We start from the raw sequence: 10,568 nt of genomic DNA on the forward strand, positions 1-10,568 counted from the left end.
TACTCAAAACTATCAAATTTCTCTTAGAAGTAACAATTTTTCGTCAGTGATAACAAGTTTTCTGTAAGAAGTGGTAAGTTATCTACCAAAGATACCAGATTTTTCTTAGAAGTAACAATTTTTTCGTTTATGATAGCAAGTTTTCTGTCAGAAGAAGCAAGTTTTCCCTAACACTAAAAAATTGTCTTCTCGAAGTAGCAACTTTTAACGTTAACACTTACAAATTTTTACTTAACGCTATCAAATTTTTCTTGGAACTATAATTTTTTTCCGTTCTCGATAAAAAGTTTTCTGTCAAAAGTAGCAAGTTTTCCTTAACACTAACAAATTTTCTCATCAAAGTAACAATATTTTCCTTAACACTAACAGAGTTTTAGTTACAACTATCAAATTTCTCTTAGAAGTAACAATTTTTCGGCAGTGATAACAAATTTTTCTGCTAGAACTAACAAGTTTTCTGTCGAAGATACCAAATTTTTCTTAAAAGTAACAATTTTTTATGTTTATGAGAGCAAGTTTTCTGTCAGAAGTAGCAAGTTTTCCTTTCACACTAACAAATTTTCTCATCAAAGTAGCAATTTTTTTCTTAACACTAACAAATTTTTAGTAACACTAACAAATTTTCTCATCGAATCAACAACTTTTTCCTCAATACTAACAAACTTCTACTGAAGAATATCAAGTTTGTCTTAGAAGCAAAATTTTTTTCTGTTCATGATAAAAAGTTTTCAGTTAAAATTAGCAAGTTTTCCTTAACACTAACAAATTTTCTCATCAAAGTAACAGTTTTTTCCTTAACACTAATAGAGTTTTAGTCATAGCTATCAAATTTCTCCTAGAAGTAACAATTTTTCGTCAGTGATAAAAAATTTTCTGTTAGAACTAACAAGTTTCATGTCAAAGATACCAAATTTTTCTTAGAAGTAAAAATTTTTTCATTTATGATAGCAAGTTTTCTGTCAGAAGTAGCAAGTTTTCCTTTCACACTAACAAATTTTTTCTTCGAAGTAACAATTTTTTCCTCAAAGCTAACAAAATTTTACTTAATACTATCAAATTTGTCTTAAAAGTAACAATTTTTTCGTTTATGATAACAAGTTTTCTGTCAAAAGTAGCAATTTTTCCTTAACACTAACAAATTTTATCATCAAATTAACAAATTTTTCCTTAACACTAACAGAGTTTTAGTTACAACTATCAAATTTCTCTTAGAAGTAACAATTTTTCGTCAGTTATAACAAATTTTCTGCTAGAACTAACAAGTTTTCTGTCAAAGATACCAAATTTTTCTTAGAAGTAACAATTTTTTCGTTTATGATAGCAAATTTTCTGTCAGAAGTAGTAAGTCTTCCTTTAATACTAACAAAGTTTCACATCGAAGTAAAAACTTTTTCCTCAATACTAACAAACTTCTACTTAAAACTATCAAATTTTTCTTAGAAGTAACAGTTTTTTGTCAGTGATAACAAGTTATGTACTAGAACTAACAAGTTTTCTTTCAAAGATACCAAACTTTTCTTAGAAGTAACAATTTTTTCGTTTATGATAGCAAGTTTTCTGTCAGAAGTAGCAAGTTTTCCTTTCACATTAACAAATTTTACTCATCGAAGTAACAACATTTTCCTCAATACTAACAAACTTCTACTTAAAACTATCAAATTTTTCTTAGAAGTAAAAATTTTTTCGTTTATGATAACAATTTTTCTGTGAAAAGTAGAAATTTAACAACTTTTTCGTCTATGATAATAAGTTTTCTGTCAAAGATACCAATTTTTTCTTAGAAGTAACAACTTTTTCGTTTATGATAACAAGTCTTCTGTCAGAAGAATCAAGTTTTCCTTCACTATAAAAAATATTTTCTTCGAAGTAACAACTTTTCCCTCAGTACCAACAAACTTCTACTTAAGACTTCAAATATCCCTTAGAAGCAACAATTTTTTCGTCAGCGATAACAAGTTTTCTCTAAGAAATATCAAATTCCCTGTCACAGATACCAAATTTTCCAAAGTTACAAGTTTTCTGTTAGAATTAACAATTTTTCCTTAACACTAAAAAATTTTCTCCCCGAAGTAACAACTTTTACCTTACTACTAACAAACTTTTACTTAACACTATCAAATTTCTCTTTAAAGTAACAATTTTTCATCAGTCATAACAAGTTTTCTTTAAGAAGTAGCAAGTTTTCTGCCAAAGATATCAAATTTTTCTTAGAAGTAACAATTTTTTCGTTTATGATAAAATGTTTCCTATCAGAAGTAGAAAGTTTTTCCTAACACTAAAAAATGTTCTCCTCGAAGTAGCAACTTTTTCCTTAATACTAACAAACTTTTACCTAAAACTATCAAATTTTTCTTAGAAGAAACAATTTTATTCCGTTCATGATAAAAAGTTTTCTGTCAAAAGTAGCAAGTTTTCCTTAACAATAACAAATTTTCTCATCAAAGTAACAATTTTTTCCTTAACACTAACAGCTTTTTAGTTACATCTATCCAATTTCTCTTAGAAGTAAAAATTTTTCGTCAGTGATAACAAATTTTCTGTTAGAACTAGTAAGTTTTCTTTCAAAGATTCCAAATTTTTCTTAGAAGTAACAATTTTTACGTTTATGATAACAAGTTTTTTGTCAGAAGTATCAAGTTATCCTTCACTATAACAAAATTTCTTTTCGAAGTAACATCTTTTTCCCCAATATTAACAAACTTCTACTTAAAACTATCAAATATCTCTTAGAAGTAAAAAATTTTTCGTCATTGATAAAAACTTTCCCTTACGAAGTAGCAATTTCTATGTCAAGGATACAAAATTTTCTTAGAAATAACAATTTCTTCGTTTATGATAACAAGTTTTCTGTTAGAAGTAGCAATTTTTCCTTAACACTAAAAAATGTTCTCCTCGAAGTAACAACTTTTACATTAAAACTAAAAAAAATTTTCTTAACACTCAAATTTCTCTTATAAGTAACAATTTTTTCGTCAGTGATAACACGTTTTCTGTGAAAAGTAGCAAGTTTTCTACCAAAGATACGAAATTTTTCATAGAGGAAACAATTTTGTGATTGTGATACAACTTTTCTGACAGAAGTAGCCAGCTTTCCTTAACACTAACAAATTCTCTCAGCGAAGTAACAACATTCTTCCTTAATACTAACAAACTTTTACTTAAGATTAAATTTCTCCTAGAAATAACGAGTATTTTCTTAACAGTAACAATTTTTTTTAATAACTCCAACTTATCCGTCAAAGATAACAAATTTATTTTAAAAATAACAATTTATGGTCACAGATAACATGATTTATAATAAAAACTAGAAAATTGTCCAGTAAAAATAACAAATTTTTCGTATAAAGTTGGGTTTTATTCATTTTTTAAGGTAAATTTAGGCTAGGTTACGCGCGCGCGCGTAACCTAGCCTAAATTAACCTTAAGAAATGAATAAAACCCAACTTTATAAGTGTTAAGGAAAAAATTGTTACTTCTAAGAAAAATTTGGTATCTTTGACAGAAAACTTGTTAATTCTAGCAGAAGATTTGTTAGAACTGACGAAAAATTGTTACTTCTAAGAGAAATTTGATAGTTGTAACTAAAACTCTGTTAGTGTTTAGGAAAATTTTTTTACTTTGATGAGAAAATAAGTTAGTGTTAAGGAAAACTTGCTACTTTTGACAGAAAACTTGTTATCATAAGCGAAAAAATTGTTACTTCTAGGAAAAATTTGATAGTATTAAGTAAAAGTTTTTTAGTATTGAGGAAAAAGTTGTTACTTCGAAGAGAAAATTTGTTAGTGTCAAAAGAAAACTTGGTACTTCTGACAAAAAACTTGCTATCCTAAACGAAAAAATTGTTACTTCTAAGAAAAATTTGGTATCTTTGACATAAACTTGTTAGTTCTAACAGTAAATTTGTTATCACTGACGAATAATTGTTACTTTTGAGAGAAATTTGATAGCTGAAACTAATACTCTGTTAGTGTTAAAGAAAAAATTGTTACTTTGATGAGAAAGTTTGTTAGTGTTAAGGAAAACTTGCTACTTTTGTCTGAAAACTTTTTATCATAAACGAAAAAAATTATGCCTCTAAGAAAAATTTGATATTTTTAAGTAGAAGTTTGTTAGTATTGAGTAAAAAGTTGTTGATTCGATGAGAAAATTTGTTAGTGTTACTAAAAATCTGTTAGTGTTAAGGAAAAAATTGTTACTTTGATGAGAAAATTTGTTAGTGTGAAAGGAAAGCTTGCTACTTCTGACAGAAAACTTGCTATCATAAATGAAAAAAATTGTTAATTCTAAGAAAAATTTGGTATCTTTGACAGAAAACTTGTTAGCTCTAGCATAAAATTTGTTATCACTGACGAAAAATTGTAACTTCTAAGAAAAATTTGATAGTTGTAACTAAAACTCTGTTAGTGTTAAGGAAAGCAATTTTACTTTGATGAAACAATTGGTTAGTGTTAAGGAAAACTTACTACTTTTAAAAGGAGACTTTTTATCATGAACGGAAAAAAAATATAGTTCTAAGAAAACTTTAATAACGTTAAGTAAAATTTTGTTAGTATTAAGGTAAAAGTTCCTACTTCGAGAAGAAAATTTTTTTTTTTAAGGAAATCTTGCTACTTCTGACAGAAAACTTGCTATCATAAACGAAAAAAATGTTACTTTTAAGAAAAATCTGGTATCTTTGGTAGATAACTTGCTACTTCTTACAGAAAACTTGTTGTCACTGACGAAAAATTGTTACTTCTAAGAGAAATTTGATAGTTTGAAGTAAAAGTTTGTTAGTATTAGGGTAAAAGTTGTTACTTCGATGAGAAAATTTTTTAGTGTTAAGGAAAAATTGCTACTTCTAACAGAAAACTTGTTATCATAAACGAAAAAATTGTTATTTCTAAGAAAAATTTGGTATCTTTGACAGGGAACTTGACACTTCTTACAGAAAACTTGTTATCACTGACGAAAAAATTGTTACTTCTAAGAGATATTTGATAGTTTTAAGTAGAAGTCTGTTGGTATTGAGGAAAAAGTCGTTACTTCGAAGAGAAAATTTTTTTAGTGTTGAAGAAAACTTGATACTTCTGACAGAAAACTTGTTATCATAAACGAAAAAGTTGTTACTTCTATGAAAAAATTGGTCTCTTTGGTAAAAAACTTGCTACTTTTTATTGAAAACTTTTTATCACTGATGAACAAATTGTTACTTATTAGAGATATTTTATAAGTTTAAGTAGAAGTTTGTTGGAATTGAGGAAAAGGTTCTTACTTAGAGAATAAAATTTTTAGTGTTAAGGAAAACTTTCTAATTTTGACAGAAGACTTATTATCATAAACGAAGAAGTTGTTACTTCCAAGAAAAATTTGGTCTCATTGATAGAAAACTTGCTTCTTTCTAAAGAAAAGTTACTATCACTGACGAAAAATTGTTACTTCTGTGAGAAATTTTGTTAGTGTTACTTCAAGAAAAATATGGTATCTTTGACAGAAAACTTATTATCTTAGACGAAAAAGTTGTTAACTCACTACTTCTGACAGAAAACTTATTATCATAAACGAAAAAATTGTTACTTCTAAGATAAATTTGATAGTATTAAGTAAAAGTTTGTTAGTATTGAGGAAAAAGTTATTACTTCGAAGAGAAAATTTGTTAGTGTGAAATGAAAACTTGCTACTTCTGACAGAAAACTCGCTATCCTAAACGAAAAAATTGTTAGTTCTAAGAAAAATTTAGTATCTGTGACAGAAAACTTGTTAGTTCTAACGGGAAATTTGTTATCACTGACGAAAAATTGTTACTTCTAAGAGAAATTTGATAGTTGTAACTAAAACTCTGTTAGTGTTAATGAAAAAATAATTACTTTGATGAGAAAATTTGTTATTGTTAAGGTAAACTTGTTAAGGAAAATGTTCATACTTCGAAGAGAAAATTTGTTAGTTTTAAGGAAATCTTGCTACTTCTGTCAGAAATCTTGTTATAATAAGGAAAAATTGTTACTTCTAACAAAAATTTGGTATTATTGACAGAAAACTTATTACTTCTAACAGATAAATTGTTATCATTCTAACAAATTTTAAATATATTAAATGTGAAATTCTTATGTTTTAAGTATGTTTTATCTCATTCGAAGACCTCTAAAAAAAAACAAGTTGAAAAAAATATCATGTTAAAAAAAAGTTAAAAAGAACTTTAAAAATGTATAAAAAAAATGGTGAAAGGGGGCCCAAAAAGTTGTAGGGAGGGGGGTGGGCCCTTCTATGTCTCAATCACGCAAAAAAGTAAATAAATGGGGGGAGGGGCTTAGAAAAGTTGGGGGGGGGCTTGGGGTCGGGGTAAGGGACCTCACAAAACTGTTCAAAATGGAACTTGTGTATTATAACGACCACAGAATTTCACCCCAAATCCTCTTCTAAAATGTCTCAAACTGTTTCGCCTAAATCATCTTCTAAAATGTTTCAAACTGTTTCGCCCAAATCATCTTCTAAAATTTCTCAAACTTTTTTGCCCAAATCATCTTCTAAAATTTATAAAACGGTTTCTCCCAAATAATCCTCTAAACGTAATTTCTGTGTGTTCCTTTGTTTCGGCATCCCTGCGTTGTCACATTTGAAATTCCCAGGAAACCCTTTGCCGCGTAAAATTATTCAATCTATCTTCATATCCTAGGTGTTCCTGGCTACACTATTAAGGTTTCGAAAGAATATTAATTCCAGAATTTATCACTAAGCCTAAAGACCAGAGAAGCCATATTTAAAAATAGAATGTAAATTTATCTCTTTCACTAAAGACCATTTATCCTTCAGACCTAAAGATCAAAGAAACCATATTGTTTCTTAATTCCCCTTTGTTGATCAATAATTCCCTGCCGATTATGCAAATCAATTTCTCAGAAATCTAGTTCCCCTCGGTGTCATTGACTCGTTTGTGGATCAATACATTGTCCCGTTAGAATTCAGTGCGCATGTGCAAACTTCGTCTCGGAGTCAATACACTTAGAAACAACAAATAAATTGACCTTGAAAAATGTGTCATTGACCAGTTAGTGGATCAATAATCCTTGAATAAATTATGTACGTCCTGCGCCTTCTGCTCCCTCCCTACTATGGCACCCTTCGAGGAAATTATAGCCTAGTAAACGACACAGCATTTGCAATGAATCTGATGGATGCATAATTCTTCCAGGTTTGGTTTTTTTTGGTGAGCTTTTTGGGGCTGAAAAATCGTTTCCTAGCTAAGTTATCTATGATTGGTTGCCTACCCGTAGTAGCGTAATATTTGCTGGCATGAATATATAATGAGCCAGAGGTAATAGGCTTGAGATTGTCTTTGCAAGATTTCGACTCTTGTTGATAGAAGAGCATTGCCAAGTGTTGAATAACATGTTGTGACCAAGATGGGCCAAGGGTTGCATACAAGCCTCCATTCAACTGGAGGTCCCAGGGAGGAACTTCTTGCTGTCCGGTTCTAAGCCGGCTTAAACGCTTTGTGTAGTCTTGGCAAGGTGTATTAGTTCCCGTCCTGCGCTGGTTCTGGGATCGTTGCTTTTCCTGACACCATAGTAATTTCGATGATTTAAAAAATATGAAAGTTGGAACTTGGAATGTTACGACGTTAAAAAACAAGTATTGTATCGACATTTTGACTTACGAATTCAGGCGCTTCGAATTGGACTTAAAAGGAGTTTCAGGAACTCATATCCCATGGGTAGAAAACATGAATTTAGGTAATATATAATTTATTTATTCCGGCAGAAAAGATGGAGGGCATAGTCAGGGAGTAGGGCTCGTGATGAATAAGGAAGTTCCAATGTCTTGTTTAGGTTGGGAAGCTATAAATAATAGAATGCTAGTCACTCATTTTGTAACTAAAAAGTGTAGGGTGTCAGTCATGGTAGTAAACACCCCTAAAGGATCGACTGATGAGGATAGTAGTAGTAATACTGCTACTAACAACTCACCACAGCACCAAGCAACCTGAGACGAACACAGCTACGCACGTTTCTCCTTCATTGCAATCTATTCAAAGCCTCACTCTTTACAAACCCCAAGGAAGTTCCCATTCCTCTTAAATCTTTCTTTGCGACATCCTCTCATCCCAATCGGGGACGACCCACTTTCCGTTTGGCTCTAGATGGTTGGCCGAAAAGGACAATCTTTGGCAATCTGTCATCCTTCATCCGCAGAACGTACCTAGGCGATAGTAGTAACTCAGATTAATTTTATTTGCAGCTACAGGAATAAGACAGGGTCCCAGATAGGTCGTTCCTCCCTTTTTCATTGCGATATTTTTTCCTTCGAACTTCCAGAGATTTTCAGGAATTGATATTTGGCTTAATTCCAGAAGTTTCTGGTTATCTGGTTCTGAATAAGAAAAAAAAATAGCAGCGAAAAGAGCCTTATGAAGGGGCCTTTAACAGATATTTTGTTTTTGAATATTAAACAGTAATTTTAGTGGTGTGTGTTGCATTTTAAAGTCGGTTTTATTTTAATGCAAACCCAGGCTGATCACAATGATTTGTTTAACGTGTGTTACGACTGTGTCAAAGCCAAGGAGAAGGTTTTTGTGCCTGAATTCCCCCACCCAAGAAGCTTAAAACTAAAAAGAAAAATACGGTACTAAAATAATGTGCTCACCCGGAAATGCGATGCCCCTACTAAGAAAAGGCTTGTTGCTAAATAGTATTGTCGAAAATCCACAGCGAATAAATAAATGTTGTCTGTCAGAACTGTTGGTGGACTTGAGCATGGTAGTCATAACTGGAAGAATGAAAAATATAAATTCCTTGTTTTTCCAATTTTTTTCAGTGAATAATACTCTTTTGATCTTATAATCCACGTTTTTTCTTTTAGGAGTTCCAGGGTGAATCTGCAGTGGCATCGATAACATGGCTTCCAGTTGCATCTCTTTTTGTGTATTACGGTGCATATTCCCTTGGATACTATGAAGTCCCTTTTATACTTCTTGGTGAGACCTTTCCAGTGCGATATCGTGATGTAATGGGCTCCATTGGATACTTTGCAAATTCTCTCTTTGTTTTTCTTAGCGTAAAGACTTATGCTGATTTAAAACACAGAGTAGGATATTATGGGGCGTATTGGTTCTATGCAGCCGTGTTGCTATCTGGCATTATATTCGTTTGGATTTTTATGCCAGAAACAAAAGGTAAAACACTGGAAGAAATAGAGATGAAGATGACGAGAAAGAAGGGCCAAAAAACAGTGGCTAGTGATGCAGAAAGTGGGTGTGATAACAAAGGATATGGTCTTAGAGATGGAAAAGAAAAACAGGTGGTAGTTGCAAAACTATAGACACTTTTATTTGTTTGAGCCGTGCTGCGACCAAAGAAATTTCTCACTAATTTAAAGTGCCGTTGAATTATTGGAATTTTTGAATAGGGGAATAGCGGAAGTTATTGTCGTGGCATGATCCTCGAGGCATCAGTATAGATAAACAACTAGCAAGGAGATTAAAAGAACACTTGGAAAAAGTGAGACATCTTTTCCCAGGCTCTGATTCCTTTTTTTTTCATGTTGAGTTACAATTTAGTGTGATTTGTTTTTATTTTATTTTATTTTTTTTTACAAAAAGACCAGTTCCAGGACAAATAAATATCTATATCTATTGAATGTTTTAAAATCAACGCCAGGGATAGATTGAATGTATATGCTGATAAACGTTACTTTGTTTCATCAAGGAATATATTATATATATATAGTTTAAATAACATATTTTTAAAAGATCAACCTTTCATCAGATAACCATAATTTTTTTTAATCTTATTAATCACAGGTGGAATAGTCGATTGAAAGACCAAACTACTCTTCCTGGGTTATTATTATAATGTACTATTATTCCTGCGTTAGAAATTATTCTTTTATCCTCTTTCCGAAGAATAGAATAACATCATTGGAAATTTTCAAAGAAAAACGTAGCTTAGGGTTTGTGGGCTGCGTCTGACCTGCATCTGGCATCAGCCCTATGTTTAAGAAACCTCTTTAAAACAGAATGGTAAAAAATCTTCAAAATATGCCTTCATAGTTCATAATGACATGGTACGCTCTGTTCCAAGGGCAAAGATACTTAATTGTGTTTGTAGTCGATTTAGAAACCAAGGGATCGTAGATACGCTTTATTAGAAAGGCTTTCATATTGCTGGTGAATCAAAATCATGCAATGATTGTTAATTTGTATAAGTAGAATGCTTCAGTTGTCGTCATTAATCAATTTATCCAATGGCCAAAGTTAATTGATGACTCAGTAATACTTCCCCGGCCACGTCAGTTGCACCAACTCACGATGATTTTTATAAGTAGACTGCCTCAATTGTGGTCTCTAATCAAATTATCCAATGGCCAAAGTTAATTGATGACTCAGTAATACTTCCCCGGCCACGTCAGTTGCACCAATTTACGATAATTTTTATAAGTAGACTGCCTCAGTTGTGGTCTTTAATCAAATTATCCAATGGCCAAAGTTAATTGATGACTCAGAAATACTTCCCCAGCCACGTCAGTTGCACCAATTAACGAAAATTTCGAGCGGGTAGGCAAAATGAATTTTTTAAATATAGGGATGGGGCAAC

General features: G+C 31.2%; 1 protein-coding gene across 1 annotated transcript in view; it reads left to right on the plus strand.

Moving 5' to 3' along the window:
* Positions 1–9,617, plus strand: part of LOC148953169 (facilitated trehalose transporter Tret1-like) — a 32,680-nt gene extending 23,063 nt beyond the window's left edge. Inside the window, exon 4 of the mRNA XM_089087894.1 lies at positions 8,836–9,617. Coding sequence (XP_088944020.1) covers positions 8,836–9,294 — 459 coding nt within the window. The 3' untranslated portion in view covers positions 9,295–9,617. The remainder of the gene's footprint in view (positions 1–8,835) is intronic.
* The last annotated feature ends 951 nt before the right edge of the window (positions 9,618–10,568 follow it).

This window comes from Artemia sp. Qi Xiang Cuo, chromosome 4 (genome assembly GCF_049724085.1).
Source record: "Artemia sp. Qi Xiang Cuo chromosome 4, ASM4972408v1, whole genome shotgun sequence".
In the NCBI taxonomy this organism is placed as follows: Eukaryota; Metazoa; Arthropoda; class Branchiopoda; order Anostraca; family Artemiidae; genus Artemia; species Artemia sp. Qi Xiang Cuo.